This window comes from Accipiter gentilis, chromosome 16 (assembly GCF_929443795.1).
Source record: "Accipiter gentilis chromosome 16, bAccGen1.1, whole genome shotgun sequence".
Lineage (NCBI taxonomy): Eukaryota > Metazoa > Chordata > Aves > Accipitriformes > Accipitridae > Astur > Astur gentilis.
Window position 1 is genome coordinate 3,317,432 of NC_064895.1, and position 21,195 is coordinate 3,338,626.

Consider the following 21,195-nt stretch of genomic DNA (forward strand, 5'->3'; position numbering starts at 1 on the left):
GTTCCAGTTAAGGGTGCTTACAAAGACACACAGACTTACACAACATTTAGACTTAACAAAATAGGCAGAATAGTAAAACCATTGTAGTAGCAATAATAATAATTTAAAAAAAGAAATGTAAACTATATAAAGGATGGGAAAAGTCCTTCAGTTTTTTTGTTGTGTTGTCTGTCCTGTCCCATCCCTGTCCCCCCACCAAATTCTGGTCTTGCCACCCTTTCCTTTGCCAGACTCCCTAGGAATATCAATGGCTATGAGCTTGGATGTCTAAAGCTGTAAACATCCTTTTGCTTTTACAAGATTTTTCCCACATGGCAATGCCTCTGAAAACAGCTGCTTAATTAGTAGCCTCTGTCCCTGTTCTTGCTGTCTCTCTCCCCCTCAGCTGCTGAGTTTTCACATTTGTGTTAGTTTAGTATAGCTGCTCCTGAAGTTCTCTATCATCTTGTCTGAGCATGTTAATTATAGTTGGACATTTCCAGCCTCTGCTAGGAGCTTGATAAGTTATTATGAAGAATTACTGTAACTTGACAGACAAACTAAGTCATCTGAAATGTTGCCAATAATGATTATAACCATCACATTGTGGATTTACAGCACTTCTAAAATGCTGTGATTTTCCTCCTTTTTTTAATAAGGGCATATGTGTTTCAAGTATTTACAGTATGGTGGGCTTTTAAGGAGTGGCAAGCTGGGGTAAAGAGTTTTAGAGCTTCATTTAGTACTTTATGTGGAATAGGCCTTATAAACTTTTTTAACTTCTCAGAGAAATTAAACATGCTTCTTGCAAGTTGAATCTGTTTGAGCGATTGAGAGGCTCGTGACCTTCCGTATTATGCACTCAGATTTCTCTTGCAAATTTTGCCAACATGTAATTGAAATTGTTACCTCTGGTTTAGGAATTTATGAAGAAACTGGAAGAGAAAAAGGCAGAACTGAATAAAGCAACAGGTATGGGAGAAGCTATCCTAGCTATCTGCCACCCAGACTCCATCACCACCGTTAAGCACTGGATAACGATCATCAGAGCCAGGTTTGAAGAGGTCAGTATCTGCCAAGCCATCTTCATTGCAGCAGTCCATCTTTGATTGGAACATAGCTGACAACTAACATAGTAGTTACACTGGGAGGAAATGATCCAGCTGTTGAGAACTAAACATTTAAAATACCCACTGTGATGGATGTGAATACCATGCTTCCCTAGGTTTTATTTTAAAACTTATAGGGCTTTAAGAACTAAAGCAGATGGTCAAGCTTCTTTGTATGTGTTAAAGGAAATACTGCCTGACACTTCCCACGTGAAGAAAGCCCGTAGTTTCTAGGGATAAACTTTAAAGTTACAAAGGAAAGAAAATGCAGGGCAAACTTGAAACATTTTCTGATTGCATTAAGGAGGATTTGAGTCCAACATAGTCGTAATCTAGAAGATCTCCAAATTGTTTAAGTGGCTGCAAATAGGTCTCAGAGGGTGTACCAAACTCTCAGCTGCTAAGGTGGTGTTTTCTGTGTATATTAAGTTTAAAGAAAAACAAAATACTGGTGTTAGCAAAGCATGGCTTCAGGAGAGTTCAAGAGGAAGGTGGACACCAAAATCCTGCATGACTCACTAACTTATATGTATTGTTTGATAAAGTTCTTAATATGTTGCCTGAATGTGCTATTTACTGCATTTAACAGCACCTAATCCTGAACATCTGTGGAAAAAAAAGTGTTGAATTGGGAATTCTAGTTACCTAGCACCTTTAGTGATCAGCCACTGCATCTAGCACTTTTGAAAATCAAACATCAATAGGCCTGGGAGGAGGCTCTGGGTTTACAGTTATCAGAACAATTTTAAATGCATTTCAAAGAATTTCAGATGTGCACATACTCATGCATTGGTTCTTTTATCAAGGTCTTAGCATGGGCTAAACAACATCAACAGAGACTGTCAGGAGCTCTGGCTGGACTTATTGCTAACCAGGAATTGCTGGAAGCTTTGCTGTCCTGGTTGCAGTGGGCAGAGACTACACTTACTGAAAAAGATAAAGAGGTTATCCCCCAGGAGATTGAGGAAGTTAAAGCACTTATAGCCGAACATCAGGTAAGGCATGTTAAGTGACATGTGTCCTACACATTCCACAAATGGTGCTCACATCTCAGCTAAGCTTCGTAATCAAGTGTGAATCTCCTTAGCTATTTTCTTTCCTAATAATCAAATCCCTTTTCAGATACTCAGTTGTGTGTTTTGTATGTGTACGATGTGCGCGTAGTTTATTCAATGAAGAGGTAAAAAAACAACCAAACAAAAATTCAGTGCCACATTGTTCTAAAGCAAAGCTATAACTTCCTATAGGAACAAGGAAGATAATAATAATGATAAAAAAACCCCACATGAAATATGTGATAGTGCTGCTGCCTTAGAACTAGTGTTGCAGTGTGGCTTTACTGATTGGATTTCAAAAATACGTTCATGAAGTGCCAGAAGGAGCTGCTGGTGCAATGAATGCTCATACCCCAGTTTACACACCAGAGCTGTCTCACTTCTGTGAACTGCAGTCTGGACAGCAAGGAACACCTGAGTACTCAGAGTCAAAATTCTGTAGTACATCACCTCACCCTACACAGTTAATAAAGGAGTCTGACAGACTGGTTTTTAAATGTAACCTTCCTTTAACAGCCAAGCCATAGTGGTCTTAAAATCTTACACTGCTGATTTTTCTTACCTACTAAAACCTTTATGTGTGTCTTTTTTGTGAGGCTGGCATTATAAGAGCCTTTCTGTGCCAGTCTTGTAACTTTGGTGTTTTGCTATTGTATGTGGTTTTCATTTCTGTAGTCACTTTTGTGTGTTGTGAATTAAAACCATCTCTATCTGATTGCAGACATTCATGGAAGAAATGACCAGAAAACAACCTGATGTGGATAAAGTTACAAAGACCTATAAAAGAAAGGCACTTGAACCCACTCCAGTACAATCTCATATTCCTGTCCTTGATAAGGGGAGAGCAGGCAGTACGTAATGAAGTATTTTGCGGCAGGTCACACACATCATTGCTCTATCTATGAAGATAACAGATTATTAGTAATCTAATAGGTTTGATTAGCCTCTAGTGAAACAGGGTGAAATTCTCTTGGCTGATTTTTCTAATTATATCTCATTTTGCATTGTGAGGTAACTTCTCATAGCAGACTTGTATTTTTAGATTTTGTCCTATACTTCTTGAATACTTTTTTCTAAAGTGTGCAGCTTTTCATGTGCTATTAAATTTCCAAGAGTGTGCATGTGCTGAGTCTTTGCAAATCTACCATTATCTGAAAGTGTAAACAACTTCTTTTACATAAAGATGTAGAGACAAAATTTTGCTCTTACTGTCTATGAAATTATATGGATCCAATTAGAAAGTATGTTCAGTGAAGTTGAATGGAAAGTGAATCAAGTGAGGAAATTGCTTTTTGGTTTTTTAGATATCCTTACCCATTGTACTTTATATTTACCCATACATGGAATCTGCTTCTAAAATCAGGTTGTTTACTTTGCAACTCTGAGAGACTTGCAAAGATTTTCTTTAACCTGTGCAGCTTCACTAGTGCAGCCACTACTAGATGCTTCTGACTAGACAAGAGATACTTTAACCACCATGTGGTCCTTCCCCAGCGATGGTGTTTTAAAAAAAAAAAAAAAAAAAAATCCCAGTAGATGGAATCATATCAGGGTATGGGCTCATTATTTGGGATAGGAAAGAGCAGTTTTAGGAAGGTCAAGTACCTTTCACGTCAATGTTTTGTTTGAACTGGGTGAGACTTACACATTTTATCATGTTTTAATAGGAAAGCGTTCCCCAACACCCGGCGTATATCCATCAGCAACCCAGGCCCAAATCGAAACCAAAAATCCTCGGGTAAACCTTTTAGTCAGCAAATGGCAGCAAGTCTGGCTTCTGGCCTTGGAAAGGAGAAGAAAACTTAATGATGCTTTGGACAGACTTGAAGAGGTCAGAAAAGGACTGTACAAGAATATACATACTTTTTGCATAATTTTGTTTACCCTGGATTAAATTGTCAATACTGTAAATACTGTAAACAACTTTTGTATTTGTTGTATTATATTGTATGATACAGCTAACTGAAAACACTGTGATACACATGCTTTAACGTACTTTAAAAACTGTCATTCTCATTTTAAATGTGAGGAGAGTTAAGATGTTTGAAGTGTTTATATAGGTCCTCAAAGAACCAGTTATTCTAAAGAACACAGATGGTATCTCTCTCACTGATTTTCTTGATTGATTGATTTCAGCTGAAAAAAGTTCTTTGTCTTTTTTATTAAGCTGAGAGAATTTGCCAACTTTGATTTTGATATTTGGAGAAAAAAATACATGCGATGGATGAACCATAAGAAGTCTCGTGTGATGGACTTCTTTAGGAGGATTGATAAAGATCAGGATGGAAAGATAACAAGGCAGGAATTTATCGATGGAATTCTTTCTTCAAGTAAGTTTTAAAATTAACTTAATGTTGGACTTGGAACAAACATCTGATGGAGTCTTACTGTCTATATGGTGTACCCTATGCGGTTTATTGTGTTAGGTCACAGATTTCCCTTTTAAAGTCATTAATTATAATGACTTTAAACTATAATTATTTTACTTGAAAATATTTCTAGATTCTAGAAACTTTCTAGTTCTTTTACATCATGAATCAGATGACAAACGTCACATTTATATTATCGGCTAATTAATATTTTACTGGTTTACTGGACCCAGATTGTCATTCCTACAGTACACTAGCCACTCCAACAATTACTTTCAATTTATTAGTCTGAACAGTAAAACATACCTTAAAACCTACAGATAATTTTCAAAATCAGTTCATATGATCATATGATTTTTATTGAAGAACTATATATGGAATAGTTTCAATTATAGGAGGAAACCATGTAATTTCTGAAACCAGTGTTTGCATGAACCATGACCGTGTTCATATACCTTTATAATGAGGATGAAAATGTCAAGCAATCAGACCAGGAAGGGACTTTTCCTAGCTTTCCTGATGGATTGGTATTCCTTAGGTATGCACAGTTGCTGGTAACATAAGCCTTCCACATCATGTCTCTGTGTGATCACGTTTGCCTTTAGCAACTGACTCAATAGATAAGGGCCTACTAAAAACAATTATTTATCTTCAGATTATGGAGACTTTCGCTTTCAGCAGTGAAGAATCAGAATTGGGCTGCTTTTAGCATCTCATGTTAAAGTTACTTAGTACAAGAATATTGTAGTGTGTATATTTCCCCCCCTGCTTTAGAAAATGCATTAATACAGTCACTATATGTGCACATTGCTGTTTTGCATGAATTGGCAGAAGCTGATGAAAAAACCCTGATACCACCAAGAGGTTAAACAACTTACTCATTTAACTCAGTTGCTACCAACTTGTTATAATTTATGAATACTCATGATTTCATCCCTGTTCACCATCTTGACGAGGGAATCTCTGTGTGGGTTAATATTCTGCTGCTATGAACTTGATCTAAAGAAGGGTTTCATGAAACACCGTGCATGTTTCTGCAGTGGGAAGGCCTTGCATTAATTAGCAGTGAAATTCTTGGTTGACCTTTCCTCAATAACAATTTATCTTGTTAATCTGTGGTGTCTTATGCACTTTGAAGGTCAAAATGTTAAAAAAAACCGCAAAACATATATCTTACAGTTTAATCTGTGCTCTTACTTCTGTGTCTCTCTTCAAGCCACACTATGATACTCATTTTAATCCAATATCTAAGTAACACTGAAGATCCAGATTGTTTTTTCAGAAAGATTCCTTCACTCTTTTGAATGTCCTTGGGTTCTTTGATAAGCATTGTCTGTCACTTAGTGTCTAAAAACCTTTTAATATTTGTGATAAAGCCTTTCATTGTAATGGGATTGAAAAGCCAAAAAACTTAGCTTTTGTTGTTGTCTTTATCTTACAGAATTCCCAACAAGCCGGCTTGAAATGAGTGCTGTTGCAGACATTTTTGATAGAGATGGTGATGGATATATTGACTATTACGAATTTGTAGCAGCTCTTCATCCAAACAAGGATGCATACAAGCCTCTCACAGATGCTGACAAAATTGAAGATGAGGTACGTTTTCTGCTTTCTTAGATTGCACTCTATTCTACTGCGGTCATGTTCTTTAATAAGTAATTTTATTTGCACTCCTACATGATTTGAAGTGTACCAGTTACACAAATATTTAGAAATGTGATATTACCAGTAAAGTAATCATCCAGTTGTGGGTTTTTTGCAGGTTACAAGACAGGTAGCTAAATGTAAATGTGCAAAGCGGTTTCAAGTGGAACAGATTGGGGATAACAAGTACAGGGTAAGTCTTCTAAGGACCTTAGTTCTTTCAACTTAGAGATTCTTCATATGACATGGTTATACAAGGAACTAGGCTATATTAATTTACAGGTATTTGTATGACAACTATATGTTTACTTACTTTAAGCTTGTCTAAATTTATGGGGTTTTTCCTGTTAGAACATATAGGCTAAAAATATGGGAAAAAGCTGCTGCTTATATTTATTTTCACTGAACCTGCTGAAACTGTTTTCAATGTATGGGAATTTCTAAAAGCTAACTGCATGCACGCATACAACAGATACTTAAAAGCCAATCTTTTTGCCTGGATACCTGAAGTGTTTAAACCGTAGCTGATTTTCTATTAGTTTCGTAAAAACAGTGGTATTTTCCTGTGGTATTGTGTTGTACTTTAAAAATCTTTTACCAAAGTGTATTCAGTCACTTTTATCCTCCCTTGTCATTTTATTGGAGCATGCTATTCCTTCTGAAGAAGTAAAGAAACATGTTAAGATATCTGCAGAACGATTTTAGATCACAGAAAAATAAATACCACATTGTAGAGAAAGGTCTCTACCCCTAGACTCAATAACCAGAACAATTTGAGATGAAACATGCAATATTTGGCTAAGAGAGTTTACTAAGTACTTGTAGATGATTGTAAAAGACCACAAAGACAGCAATAGGAAGGAAACAAAGGCCTTGAATATTTTTCAATATTCAGTCTCTGGATGGTTAGCTACCTGCTCTGAAGTAGATACTTTATTTAGAATGTCTGATGTGTTAGTTTGCATGTGTTCTTGAGTCATATAGAGAATTTCCTGTAAACTAATCGTGTCTTTCTTCCATTTTTCATTTCTTATCAGTTCTTCCTGGGAAATCAGGTATAATAAACCAGTGGAATGTGTTATGAAGTTTCTTTTTTTCTTTTTTCTTTTTTTTGTTTTGTTTTCCTAACACATAGTGATTTAAGCTTGCAATGTTCAGTCTTCTTGCCATCCTTTCATCTTCAGCTAATGCATTGCTGTTCAGCTGTGATATTTCTTTAAATGCTATGGAACATTCCTTTGTCTCAGGATCCCTCTTCTTCAATCCTTCACCTGCTTTTTTGGCCATTTTCTTCATTAAGGGGATTACTTTTAAAGGAACCAGATAATGGTCAGCAGCAATACCCATAGTAAAAAATCTTGAGCATTTAAACTGCAATTTTAGTATTACTATTATTTTCTCAGTTTTCAGTTTTATAGCAGAATGCTTCAGAATTCTATGTTGTATTTTTATAGGCTATCAGATTAAAGGCTGATCACAGTAAACACAGGTCCCAGTGTCATATCACTTATTTATTGCAAATTAGGCAAAAAATACTTTCATCTTCAGAAAAAAAAATAAATCCCTGTGCAATCAAGCAGACTGAGAGAACCTGCCTGATTGTTGGTATTTTATATACTAACGCAGTGAATCATTAAATACATGTTTTGGAAATGGGCAAATTAAACTTGCTGTTCCAGTTTAGACTGTTCCCTTTCCCAAAGTGTTTTCAAAGAGCTATGGCAGGTCTATAGTATATTGGAGCTGTTTTTGAGAATACTTTTTGTCAATTGGGTCATCAGTGAGTCATACCAGAGTGGCACTGTACAGTGGTACAGAGAGGATACTCTTAACTGGTGCTCACTTACTCCTGTGGTTCATGCTGATACACAGCTTCTTAAATTGTTAAATCATGCTTGCCTTATAAGAATGGAAATATATTACACAAACTGGATACCATTAGTATCTTATTCACGCTCTTACAAAGGCAATAATATGTATAATCCATTCTGGGTATGCTGGTGTTAACAGCATTAGCCATTTTAAATCTAGAGATGTTGAAAATGTAGTTGCATTCTTATTTATTGGCAAAGCCTGTTGAAGTATAGAAGAAAGCACAAAGAGCAGTAATCTTACCACATACCTCAAGCAGTATATCTAAGTAATAATGTAAAATGTTTTCCACATATACAACAAGCCTCTATCTGAAAAGACTGTTTGAAATTCTGTTAATCCTCTTATCTGCCATCTGTACTCTTAGATCTGGGAAAAAACCAGTATGTTTTGAAAGCATCTGAACTCTTACTGGTACAGAACAGCATCACAGTAAAAAGCACTTACAGCAAGTTGGTTGAGGCTTCTCCAGTGACGGTGATGTTATATGGCTGTTGTCAAGAATAGGCCTTTTTGTAGCTTAAACTAGACTTCCTTTATGTTTTTATCCCAGTGTTTTTACCTCTGATTACTTTAAACAATGGTAAATATTGTTCAAGGAAAGTTGGTGTCCAGGTCATATCCATTTTAAGAAGGAAATTCACTGTATTGCTATTAGGAAAAATGCCTTGATAGATACCTGTGTTATTCTCCAGAAGCCCCACTGTCTGAATTAACCACAGCCTAGGCAGTTTCCAAAGTGTATCTGACCCTTGGTATAGTTGCCTAATGGAGTCTAACTGAAGAATTAAATTGGGATGGGGAAAAAATAAAGAAAAAAGATAGGATCTTTAAAACCTCTAGAAAAAATTCACCTTAGAAACAAGCCAATGAAAATAAATGGCATTGATTTGGATGCCATTTCTCTTCTTAACTTTGATCTGCGTATGTAAAATGGTTCTTTGTTCGGCACATACTGAATGCATTATTAAAAAGTAATGCTCATGTGAATGTTCTTATATATAACAACAAATTTTATTATTGAATTAAGCAGCAAGCTTTCCTTTTGTTTGGTTCCTAAAAGTAATATTCCTTTAAACTTACTCTCTCTTCTTGGCTTAAGTAGTACCAAACAACTGAAGTCATTTAACAAGTAGGGAGCACGTTTGTGTGGTTTGCATTTAAAGCATTTCAGTCCCCTCACTGGAGCAAGTAGGTACAGTTGAACTATGGCCATCCTTCTCCAAGGGTCAAAGATTTTCCCAAAGAGGGACAATTTGATTCGCATTGGTTACAGTGAGTGCTCTGCATGTTTGTGTGTGAAAGCACTACACTTGGCCTGATGATCTGATGTCAAAATAAATATTTTAGTGGCCCTGGCTAAAAAGTACTGAATTCTTCTGGTTAGTTTTCATGAGATTGTGGGGTCAACGTTTTGGTCATGTTTTCTTTGATCTGGATTTGAATGGTGATAACTGCATACAGGTTTTGTTATACAGGGTTCAGGAGCAAAACATAAGTTAGGCCTGGCCATCAGCCCAAAGGAAGAATGGGCTAGTACAAGATCTAGTATGAAACAGGTTTTTGTGTACCTTTAATTGTGAGAACCTCGATGTGTAGACAGAGGAGTGACAGTTTATAACAAAGGACAATAATGATAGCTATCAATCATTCATTGCTTCTTCAGTGTTCCCTTCCCCATGTGCACCGCGCTGTTAGGCGAGCAGTGTCATCGCTATAACTGGAAATACCCCTGTAAATGAATCAATTGATAGAACTGTGCAACATTCGTAATACATTGAATTTCCAGCCCACATACTGATCATTTAAAGCGATGCTGCCTTCCTTTCAACTGGTGCAATTAAAAACTAGGCTGTTGCAGAAGAGAGTTTGCTTACTATTTTAACAATGAAGTAATGCAAATAGGTCTTCATTAATGTGCACAAACGCAGACTGTAACCAGTTAAATAATATGTTACTAATTTTGCTTCTTTTATGAGCTCAGACACTTGAGAATCAAGCATAACATTAAACCTGAGATTCTTTCTTACCATCCTGCCATCTCCTTTGGATTAATGCAGCAGCATCTGATTTGAAATCTTAACAGCTTTAATAATCTGCATAAATAAATCTGATTTTTTTAGCATTTACTAATTATTAAATATAAAAATAAACTTTTTAAGGTGTCTGATTTTTAACCTATCAGCATTGAACTGCATCTGAATGACTGAGAACCTCAGACTGTTGTTTGATATTTTATTTTTTTTTAATTTTTTGTTTTTATTGCAGTTTGGTGACTCTCAACAACTGCGCCTTGTTCGTATCCTAAGAAGTACAGTCATGGTTCGTGTTGGAGGTGGCTGGATGGCGCTTGATGAGTTCTTAGTAAAAAATGATCCTTGCAGGGGTATGTAACACAACTGTTAAAATGGACGTGCAGATAATTATTTGGATATAGTCACTGTTCATTGTCTCAAGATGGAGACTGAATTGTATAAAATGCCAGTTCTGTAAACATCATCTCACAAAATGTCATGTAATGATCTGTTTTTGTAAACTTTAAATCCCATGGTTAAGATCCTCTTCACTTGTACTGATGTATGTCTAGAATAACTGTGTTGTCTTCTGTGCAGTTCCTCCAGCATTAGAGTGGTGTAATTAAGAATTTAACTGAGCCCGGATAAGAGTTTATGGCACGTAAACTGCGTGTATGACTTTGCAGAAATAGCACACAGAAACTTCTCTCGGCAAGAGAGCAGTTTTAAGGCAATAAATCAAAATAAGGCAATTGAATTGAAGAGTAACAACAATGGAAAAAAACTTTTCTGGCTAGTGGGTGCACCCAGGCTTTCAGGCTCTGCTTTTGTAGCCCTGTCTTTTTGTTGGCATCCTCCCCAGAAACACTTTGCAGGGCCCTGAGCCTTGTACCAAGCAATTGAAAAATGCTCTGGTCAGGAGGACTTTGTGCTCTGGGGAAGCAGGGAGAGCTCTATTGCCATCCTTTCCAGGGTATTGTATCAAATGCATTGTTTTGTCAGTACACAGCAATGTAATGAAAGCTTACTTCTGTAGTGGGAAAGTAGGCTCTGTCAAGCACCATTCTTGGAGGAACAGCTGGAGATAGGAAAGAAGCCATTTGTGAAGGGATAGGGAGACACAAGTCAAAAGTAGTCTGAGTAGTAAAATTGCAGAAAGTATAATAATGACTGTGTTGAGAGTGAGCTGGCATTCTGTAACTAGGTAATTCTATCCCATTAACTAGCAGCATTAAATTTACTGCATTTTTACCTCAGGGGTTTTGTAGGTTCGCAATCAATATTGTAATAGCGCAAGAACAGTACAAAGGAGTTCAGGAGAGGCAAGTTGAGCTAGTGAAAACAGAGACATCAGCTGTCCTGGAGACCTTACTTCAGTGTCCACTGTCTCACACAGCTCCTACTTTGGGACCAGGGTTTCTAAACAGTTTGATACAGACCTTGAGAGGGTGGGGAGCTTGTATTTGTAGCAATTGTCATGCTAAGTCAAGGATGTTATGTCCAAAAAGAAGCTACCACAAAACCCCATAAGGACTGACAGTGTGCCGCTAATGCCTAGAAACCTTTGTCTACAGGCTACCATGAAACTTCTTATCATAGTATCATAAAAGAGCTGTCATAACCTTGTAATGACATCTGAGTTTTTCAGCAGTATTAAAAATAGTCCTCTTGCTTAATAATATATTGCATATGTTGTTTACTAAAGAAATGTAACAGTAATATTACATTTATTGGTGTTGGACCACAGGTCTAACTGAAAATTTGCACCTGATTCTGCACCTGCTACTATAGGAAAGTCATTTATGCCTGCAGAGCCATCCTTACTTTATAGCTTTCTACTTCTGTTCCTCAAAAGCGCATGGTAGTGGAAAATGAAGCGTGCCTCAAAATATCTGACTTCATTGAAGGGTTAACTTGATTAGTTTTGATGTATCCCGAAGATTTTTCTCAGGCCTATTGACAGGTAGACACTTGCAATTCCAGTTGGGTTGACGCTGAGAGATACAGTACTTAAAAACTAAATAATCTATTGGAATTCCTTATTACTATCCTCCGATTAAGAGTCCTTTGGAACTTTATCCCCTCTTCTTTAATAAACCGTGTATTCTATGTATCTCTGTAGCATTTTCCATAGTACTTTACCACTTTTTCATGGGAAATCCCTGAGCAGATGACTAAGTAAATATAGTGTGTCTAAAGGAATACCGATCTCTAAAATCATCGAGACACTGGACATTGTGCATTGGAACCTAATCCTAGTCTTGTTGAAGTCAGTGATGCAAAGTAGTCATGGATGTCAGTGGTGCAGGATCAGACTTTTCCTTAAGCACTTCACCTAGCAAATCTGCATTTCTGCCAAGGGCTTCTCATGTATTTGGATATATCACATTTCAAAGAATTGTTGTCATAAACAGCTTTAAAAGCATTGGACCTAGTTATATAAAATCATTGTAGCTTATATTACTTCTTTATGTCAGCAGATAAATACTGTTACACAAGTATACTTGGGACTGCAGCTGAGTCTGTCCAAGCGCTGTTTCCTTTTTGCCTAGGAGACCTTTGAGAGCTCACCTCAGAGCACTTAGAGACAGCTTTTGCTCTGAGTCCTGTCTTTTGGCCTGGTGCTCCGAGTCTCTTGCATATGCAGCTGCTGTACTTGATTTCTTCTCCTGCTAACGATTTTCTTTAATGTGACCCATGTCCTGTGTCATTTTTTCTAGTTCATCATCATGGGAGTAAAATGTTACGTTCGGAATCAAACTCTTCAATTACCACTCAGCCTACTATAGGTTGGCAAACCCCTCTCTTTGTCTCCTTCTCCTCCTCTTCTCCTCTGTCTTCATTTCCTTCCCACTTTTTAAATATATATACTTTTAACAATATGCTTCACCCATCATATTAGCTTAATGTGTTCCTACACGGGCTGGTGCTTTGCAAGCTAATTTTTTTTGACACACTTGAAGAGTGTATCAAAAACAATTGTCATTCACACTGACACAGTTAAATGCTAACATGTCTTGGCATCTATTCCTGCAGAACATTCTCTCATATTTGTGTTTGTATGTGTGTGTGAGTGCTTTGCCACCAATTACCTCATCATAGTTTGGATTTTATGTTCATCATTGCATGTTGCCAGACTACATAACTTTGTAGTTTTGAATAAATATATTTGCTGCTTTCCTGTAATTTGTACTTAGCAATTTCTTCTGGAACATCCAAGCAAGTAGTATTTATTATGAGTAGCTGTAGAGTTAGCAAAACTGCTCATCAGGTTGTGTCTATGTATCAATAGTTGATTGATTAACAATGATTCAGCATGTTGAGCATTCCATTATCACGCTGACTTCCTTTGACAGTGGTTCATTCCTGCTGGCATAAAGTATTAGAATAAGTGAGTTCTGCACATAACTCTTCTGTGTCCAAAATAAATGCATTACACATTAATGCATTTTATTTATTCTTAAAATCTGTTGGAGTTGGCATGGCAAAAATGACAATAAACAGCCTTGTGACGATTTTCATGTCTTGACTAAAATTAACACCTTTCTTTGCTGCAGCTAAAGGGAGGACAAATGTGGAGCTGCGTGAAAAGTTCATTTTGGCAGATGGTGCCAGTCAGAGCATGGCAGCTTTCCGACCAAGGGGCCGTAGATCACGACCCTCTTCAAGGGGTGCTTCTCCCAACAGATCTACTTCTCTGTCAAGTCAAGCTGGCCAGGCAGCTGCCCCGCAAGCAGTTGCTACAACTCCAAAGGTGAGGAGAAACATGCAAAACTGCACTGGTTATTAAATGGGTTATAGATTTTTTTATTATTATTTCCCCCCACCTTGCTCCAACAATATTGGTGCTTTCCCTAGTTGATATGGAAGAAGTATCTCAATTTTATTTCATAGTCTGGGGAGGATCTAAGAAGTCTTTTCAATGTATTTCCTCTACTGTTTGTTTGTGACACAGGAATAGAAGAATTCTTTACGTTTAAGGTGCTGCATGAACTAACTGGCAATTTGGGAGTTGCTCTCAAAAAGCAATGAACCCCTCCATTTAGTTTTTAAAAAAAAAAAAAAAAGCTCTGCCATCTCTTTGTTTCAGAACATTTGTCATAACTCTTTCTGCTTAGTTTTTATTTCTACTATGAGATTTGATCTCCCTGTGAAAGCCTGGGTATCCTTCTCCATGACATTGTTTTCCATCTACTGTCCTTCATGTTTTGATTTGCCATTGTTTCATACAGACACCCCATCATTTAACACGCAACTATGGTAAACCATGGTTGACAAACAGCAAAACATCAACTCCTAAGCCACCAGAATCCTCAGACGATCGAGGGTCAGCTGCAGAGGTACAGTAAGGACAGAGATTCTAGTCTAATGACCTTCCTTCACTAAAACTGTCACTTCACTAACAGCCACTAGAGTTTCAGTGCTTCAGAGCTGCAACAACATTTGCATATTAATGCATTGTCTTTTAGACCTTTGTCAAACTATTTCTTACCTTTCCCGCCCCCCCCCCCCCCCCCCAAGTCTTCTTTTTGATGTTCTGTGGTTACGGTTTTTGACTTTTAGGAAAACTCGGCCTCAATGAATTTATGTTTAAGGTGCAAATGGCTAATAAATTGTAACAGTAGGCAATGAACTGGTTGAACAAATGTGGAGAAGTTTTTGGGTGGTTTGTTTTGTTTTGTTTTTTTTAAATAAAACAGTTCATATACTTTGAAGGTTTTTTCCCTAAAATTGTTTATTTTGAGTTCATAAAGTACTGTAATATTCATGAACTGCAGGAATGAGATTAATAAATCATGATCTCCAGTGCAAAACTACTAAATAAAGAAATACGCAATCACTGTGAAGACGACGGCACAAAAGACTGACTGTGATGTATAAATCTTTCCAACAACGGAAGGTTTTGTTTAGGGAGCTAGTGACCAATTGTTGCTCTACTAAGATAGCTATTTGATGACTTAACAGGAAACGAGCTTTGGTCTTATTTCCAGCCCATGACTTACATAGAAATTGCTAGTGTAGCAGTTAGGGTTGTGCCGGCAATTAAGCTGTGTGAACAAAATTTGAATGGGCTTGGAGCCAAAGTGTCTTCTCTAATGTCATTACAGTCAGTGAAAAGATTGCAGCTGGATCAGGCTGCAAACTGACTTGTCACTTGTAGGAGTTACCCTTGCTCTGGGTTAGACGGAGGGCTTGGTGAGGGGAAGCTTGTGCTACCATCACCTCTCTTATATCTGCTTTTCACAAAGCTGCACTTTGATGCCTATTGCTACTTGTGTGGCACCTTCCGGTGCTAGGTTTACATGACCTCGGCATGGCTTTGCTCAAAGATGCGTAACAAACTTTTCACTCCCTCCTTCTGTGCAAGTGAGTGTGTTACTTGTGCACACTGCAAGCGTGTGTATGTATACAGCACTTCAAGCACATGGTGCTGTTGCTTAGAATGATTAACAATAGCACAAAGTTTAGTCAGTTGTCAGTTTCTAATATATTCTTGTGTTTTCTTTCATCTCTTGTCTGGTAACTGAATTGTAAGATTAATTGATGGTACTTCAAAGGGTTTATAGACATGGAAGGGTGTTGTTTTCATTTGAGTAACAATGAGGTGAAAGCAGCTGGCATTGATTTCAAATGGTGGCATTGTATTTCTCACTTGCTCTTACAACTGCCAGTGGATTCAGTGAGTTTCTTTTATGTAAACCACCATGGTTTAAGATTATAAATGGAATGAGTAGGGTGGGGTAGGTTGCACTGAATTTCCGAGGCATTCTGCAGCATTTTCTGCCCAAGAGAGCGGTTATTTATTTTATATGTAGACTGCATTTGAGTTTAGGGCAAAACTGAAGAACAAGCTCGATCTCTTCTTCTTGCACCAGTGATTGTATCCCAGCGCCTTGCCCAAAGTGCAGTAGCACTTCGATGAGTATTCCCTTTCTCCTTATCCTCCCAAGGAGTCTCTGTGTAGCTGAGATTTCCAAGGTGTGGCTGGCTGGATGTTAAGCACTTGTACTTGGCTTTTAAGAGAGTTTTTACGTTGTGACCATCCCTGTCAGAGCCAGCAGATTGTCTACTCTGTAGCATCTCAGTGCTCTTTTGTTCAGATGTGCCAGAAGTGGTCCAAGATGGCAGCTGCCGGACAGGCTCCTGCTGGTCCTCTGCTCAGTGCTTAGCTCTAGGCAGCTCCCAACGCACTCCTCTGGTTTTCTTGGTTTTCAGTACCTACTTAATTCTACCCCACCATGTATGGGATCAAAGGTACAGAACACAGCATCCTGGGATCCAGGCCACGCAATGCGTCATATTCATCACTGCAGTGTTTGCTCTTCTTTTTGGATATTTGCTTAGCGTTTTTGTGTGGATTAAATGAATATGAATACTGTAGTTTTCCTCTTATTTGCATACAGCTCCTATCTAGTATGTTACATGCATTTTGAGACTTGAGGATTTAATTCTTGTGGCTTTGAAAGAAATCTTCCCATTTGGTGCAGGCTGTAAATCAAGACTCGTTTTATTTCAGAAATGAGAAAGCAGGCAAGGTAAGACTGTGGAATAGAGACATTTCAGACAATATATTGATAACAAGAACTTTTTTAATTAGTCCTATGTCTTTTTTCTGATTTTTTTTTTCTAGCAAAAGCTTTTGAAATTTTGTAGTTTTGTTTTGCCTTCAAAATATTTATAAAATTGAAATAAATATGTTCACTACCTATAACCACAGTCAGAATGGTGGAAAGTCAAGCTGTGCAGACATAAAACCTCAACTACTTGTCTCTGTTTAAGTAATGTACCATCAACTAATCTTACGTGCTTGACTAATGATAAGAAGGTAGCATTTTTCTTTCTTTGTGTGCATTGAAATACACACAAAGAATGCTAAAATGTTAATAATGTCAAACAGACTGCTGAAGTGATTGTTGTTGTTGTTGTTGTTTTACATTTGGACTACTTCAAATACTAACTGCTAAAGGAATGTTCAAAACTTCACATCATGAAAAATGTCCATAGTGACTCAAACCAGCATTTCAGATTCACAGTGAATGTTGTTATGATGATCATATTGTAAGCTATGTACTACCTAATACCAGACCTCATCTTCAGTAGTGACAGTTGAAAAAAGTTTTTTTGTTTGTTTTTTGGGGTTTTTTGTGCATAGGGAACACCAATTCAAGGAAGTAAACTCAGACTGCCAGGATATCTATCAGGGAAGGGTTTCCACTCTGGAGAAGACAGTGGCATCCTGTCAACAGCAGCTACCAGAGTTAGAGCTCAGTTTGCAGGTAAGTGTCTTGATTTTAGAGCTTGATCTGCTGCTTGCTTGGTTTTCCACCTGAACACTTATGGTCACATTAGGATGTGAGGGAGATGTCAGAAGAGTGGGAAGGATTGAAAGTCCTACTGTCTCCACATTAGTATTGCCAAGGGTGCACATAATCAAGGTAATGGTCCTCTGTTCACATGGTTGCACAGCAGGTGTGTTCAGGTCTGGATGTGCAAATTCATGACTGCAGCCTTCTTGACAATCATATCTCTGATGTGTCTGCCTAAGGAATTAGGGAAGAAGTATTTACTAAAAAGAAAGGGTTCAGTTCTTCCCAGTATTCAAGTTATGCTTAGCTGTGATGGAGCACTTAAAAGAAATGGACAAGTCATGATTGAAAGAACACTGCAGGGAGCAGCTGTAGGTGACCTTACTAATGAAATATCCCATAGAGAATTTTAAAACAGTATACAAAAAAAGCAAGCAGTGAAGCTGTGCTTCTCCAGGATCCTTCTCCAGGATCCTCAGAGCAGCTCTGTATAAGGGAGAGGGTGAGATGGTTAGAACAGAAGACAGCTCTTCTGGCTTTGCCTCCCATCTTAAGCTCTGCAGAGCATACTGAGCAGTACTGGAAAATCCTGTTCAGAGAGTACATGTCTCTTATAGGTGATTTGAAAAATGAGCCACCTAAAATTTCAGTTTCAACTTGGTGTTCTTCACCCATACAGGGAACCAGATTTGTCAAGATCAAAAATATTCAATAAGTAATTGGAAAATTATGAAAAACCACATTAATGATTTTCTGTTTAAGATTCTTTGTTGCGTTTTTGTTCTTCAAGGCACGTTGTCTGGACAGGCTTACTGAGAGGTCATTTACTGGGCCCTTTGTTTGGGACAATGTATACTCTGCCCTTGTTTACTTGCAGCTTTCAACTGTATGGTTTTGATTTTTAAAAAAGAGGGGTATACATTTAAATACTGGGATAGTCATCTGCATCTCCAATGTGCGTATATCGAGAAAACCTGAATGCATGAAGATACCAGACACTGAATTTTTTCAATTCATAGCTGAGAAGATGGCAGGGGAAAGAAAGGCTCTGGCTGTTGAGTGAAGAGACAATGCATGTCTAGTTAAGTCAAGAAAAGTTGCCAGGATAATATATTTTTAATGAGATGTGCTAGTGATGAAATTAGCTATATCTCAGCATTTGATCTCACATTTCCTTCTCTTTAGTGGGAGATATGGCATCCTTTAGCTTGCCTGACAGAGGTCTAAAATTTAGTTTGTGCAATGAGGAATTCTGGGGGTCGCCAAAGACCTAGGAAAGACCTGCACACCTTTTTCATCATTACCTCTAATACTGATGGGTATCTCCTCTCTTTCTAGAAACCAGAAGAACTCCAAGCAGACCTGGAAGCCGAGCAGGAAGCAAGGCTGGCAGTAGGTCAAGTAGCCGCCGAGGCAGTGACGCATCTGACTTTGACATTTCAGAAATCCAGTCTGTATGCTCAGATATGTCAGAGACTGTTCCTGCTACAAGCAGACCGACACCCCGAGCAGGTTCTCGGCCAGGATCAGCCAAGCCTTCTAAAATTCCAACTCCTCAGAGAAGGCCACTAGCCAGCAAATTAGACAAGTCCTTGAAGAGATAATATGATTGGTTTCATAAAGGTCTTTCCTTTTGCATTAAGTATTTAAGTTCGTAAGATGTAAAATATTATGTAGAAATTACTGTGAAATATCGCAAGAGGTGGATTTTTAATTCTGCAGATGGCCTTATTTGTGTATTTGTCGTCTTATTTTATGTGTATAATTTTTGTCAGATTTTTTTTTTGTTTATGCCATATCCTGTGGGAAGGGAGAAGAGTTTTAATGTAAACTAACAGTTGTACACAGTAATGTGTAGAAAGTACACTAAAAATAATTGCCGAATGTACAGTGTACTGAATGTACAGTAAGTCTCTGCAACCTCAATAAAATAGGCCTGTCACTATGTCATTAGTTAACGGTAAAGGATACCTCATGATTTTTCTTGAAAAAAGAAAAAGAGAATACTAAAAAGCCAAAAGACACAATGACACATTTTGAGCTAACGAAACAAACACTAAAGGATGTACGTCAAAACTACCAAGGAATACGAACGCACATTCACAATACCCTTATTTATACAGCATCTCTCAGAGAACTCACAGAGTTAATTAAGCACTCCCCAGTAATATGATACTCCAATACCTTGCAGCATTTCTGTGCCATTGCTTTCAATGAGGCCAGACACATTCTGGATATCCAAACTATTATTCTGTAAGAATATCAATATAAAGTGTATTCATGTAAATGTGAGGTTTTCTTTTGCTTGAGTGGATGGTAGCACTGTATCATTGAACTCATTTTGTATCAAAGCAATTTTGCTTGCAGAAAGCTCCAAAATAAACATGTCCCTTAACTTTATTTCTATTGTATTTCTTACTTCACAGGAAGATAATATTCCGCATTATGTTTTAGGGCATATATAATTTCAGATGACCAATAATTACCATAGGCTTTAATGTAATTTCCCATTATCAGCAATCAGATTTTGGTTAGCTACTGTATTTGTTTAATAAAACACTAAATTGCACATGTCAGGTCATATGTAATTATTGTGTGTCAACAATTATTTTCTCCATATTAAACTGTGACACTTACATACCATGTACGAAAGGCATGAAGAGTAATTCTGTTGCTCTTTTTGTCAGTGAAATATTTTTGCCATTCATGGATTCTTTGAAAGGATTAATAATAGTTCATTTTCAGTGGAAAAAGGATGCAGCTTCAAATGGGAGAGCTGTAGAATGGCTGGGTAGATGCTGTAGTAAGTAGCAAAAGAATCCCTAGACATGCAAAATGCTTTTTGATAACATCAGAAAGACTCGGGTAGAATTTAGCCAATGTGGCAGAGCAAATAGTCTAAACCTGATGGTTCATATACCAGAAAATGGAGTACCTTCAGTACAGGAATTGTAGGGGAAGATTCGTTTATGGTTTGTCCCTTGGCATGCTGAAAACAAAGCAGAAGCTCAGTTGATGACATGCACATAATGGTGATATCTGCATTTGCTGCTAACACTGGCAGTATTACCAAGACGACGATTTCTGAGTTGTCACAAGAGCTTCCTACGGACTCACAAGTTGACTCACACAATCAGTTTATAAGAAACAGGAAAACAAAATAATCCTCAAAAGATAATTCAATCAATCAAAATCCACTTGTGTCAGGATTTCCTCCAACACAGAGTTGTACAAGGTTTTGTGGAAAGCAGACAGTAACCAGTCCTACTGCAGCTGGTTTGGGAGTCAGCACACACATTTACTGAATACTAAAGCCTCAGTCTCTGCTGCAGTGCTTTATCTTTCCGTGTTTCACCTCTCTCATTGCTGCTATTCCATCCAGTGATTGCTTTCCTAGAACATTAAGATACATCAGGATGACTTCAGTGATTTTTGGAACACCACACCACCTTTGGATAGAGGAGTAGTCTACATCTACAGATGCTCACTGAGGCATCTCTACTTGTCTGCAGGAGAAAGAAAAAGGATAGAGTTTAGGCACTTGCATGGACAACTTGGCTGTAGGAGGACATGGTGCCCAGTGTGACATTCTTCACATGTTTTATAACCATGGGACTGATGGTGAAGGGGTAGGGATGGCAAATTTGAGTAACTCCTTTGCAAGAATAGGTACGTAGTTCAGGTCCTTCTATCCCAAATGGACAGAGCAGCTCCCTCTGCATGAGCTAGTGTTGGCATCTACCTGAAGCACCTTGTGTGTATACTGTGGTCTTAGCTTAAATGTATTTATAATGCTTTAATAATATTGCAGCTGTATGGAATTTTCATGTTGCTATGTTGTAATT

At 37.7% G+C, this 21,195-nt stretch overlaps 1 protein-coding gene across 17 annotated transcripts in view; it reads left to right on the forward strand.

The window, feature by feature from the left end:
• DST (dystonin) overlaps positions 1 to 19,750 on the forward strand; it is a 309,801-nt gene extending 290,051 nt beyond the window's left edge. For 7 of the 17 annotated variants that reach the window (XM_049819450.1, XM_049819459.1, XM_049819452.1 and 4 more), the window contains 14 exons: positions 900 to 1,043; positions 1,895 to 2,083; positions 2,865 to 2,994; positions 3,811 to 3,974; positions 4,311 to 4,473; positions 5,954 to 6,108; positions 6,275 to 6,349; positions 7,194 to 7,211; positions 10,297 to 10,414; positions 12,764 to 12,832; positions 13,601 to 13,797; positions 14,276 to 14,383; positions 17,197 to 17,320; positions 18,689 to 19,750. In XM_049819450.1, coding sequence (XP_049675407.1) covers positions 900 to 1,043; positions 1,895 to 2,083; positions 2,865 to 2,994; positions 3,811 to 3,974; positions 4,311 to 4,473; positions 5,954 to 6,108; positions 6,275 to 6,349; positions 7,194 to 7,211; positions 10,297 to 10,414; positions 12,764 to 12,832; positions 13,601 to 13,797; positions 14,276 to 14,383; positions 17,197 to 17,320; positions 18,689 to 18,954 — 1,920 coding nt within the window. In that variant the 3' untranslated portion in view covers positions 18,955 to 19,750. The remainder of the gene's footprint in view (positions 1 to 899; positions 1,044 to 1,894; positions 2,084 to 2,864; positions 2,995 to 3,810; positions 3,975 to 4,310; positions 4,474 to 5,953; positions 6,109 to 6,274; positions 6,350 to 7,193; positions 7,212 to 10,296; positions 10,415 to 12,763; positions 12,833 to 13,600; positions 13,798 to 14,275; positions 14,384 to 17,196; positions 17,321 to 18,688) is intronic. The other 10 variants (XM_049819456.1, XM_049819460.1, XM_049819466.1 and 7 more) reach the window with 4 other exon arrangements.
• The last annotated feature ends 1,445 nt before the right edge of the window (positions 19,751 to 21,195 follow it).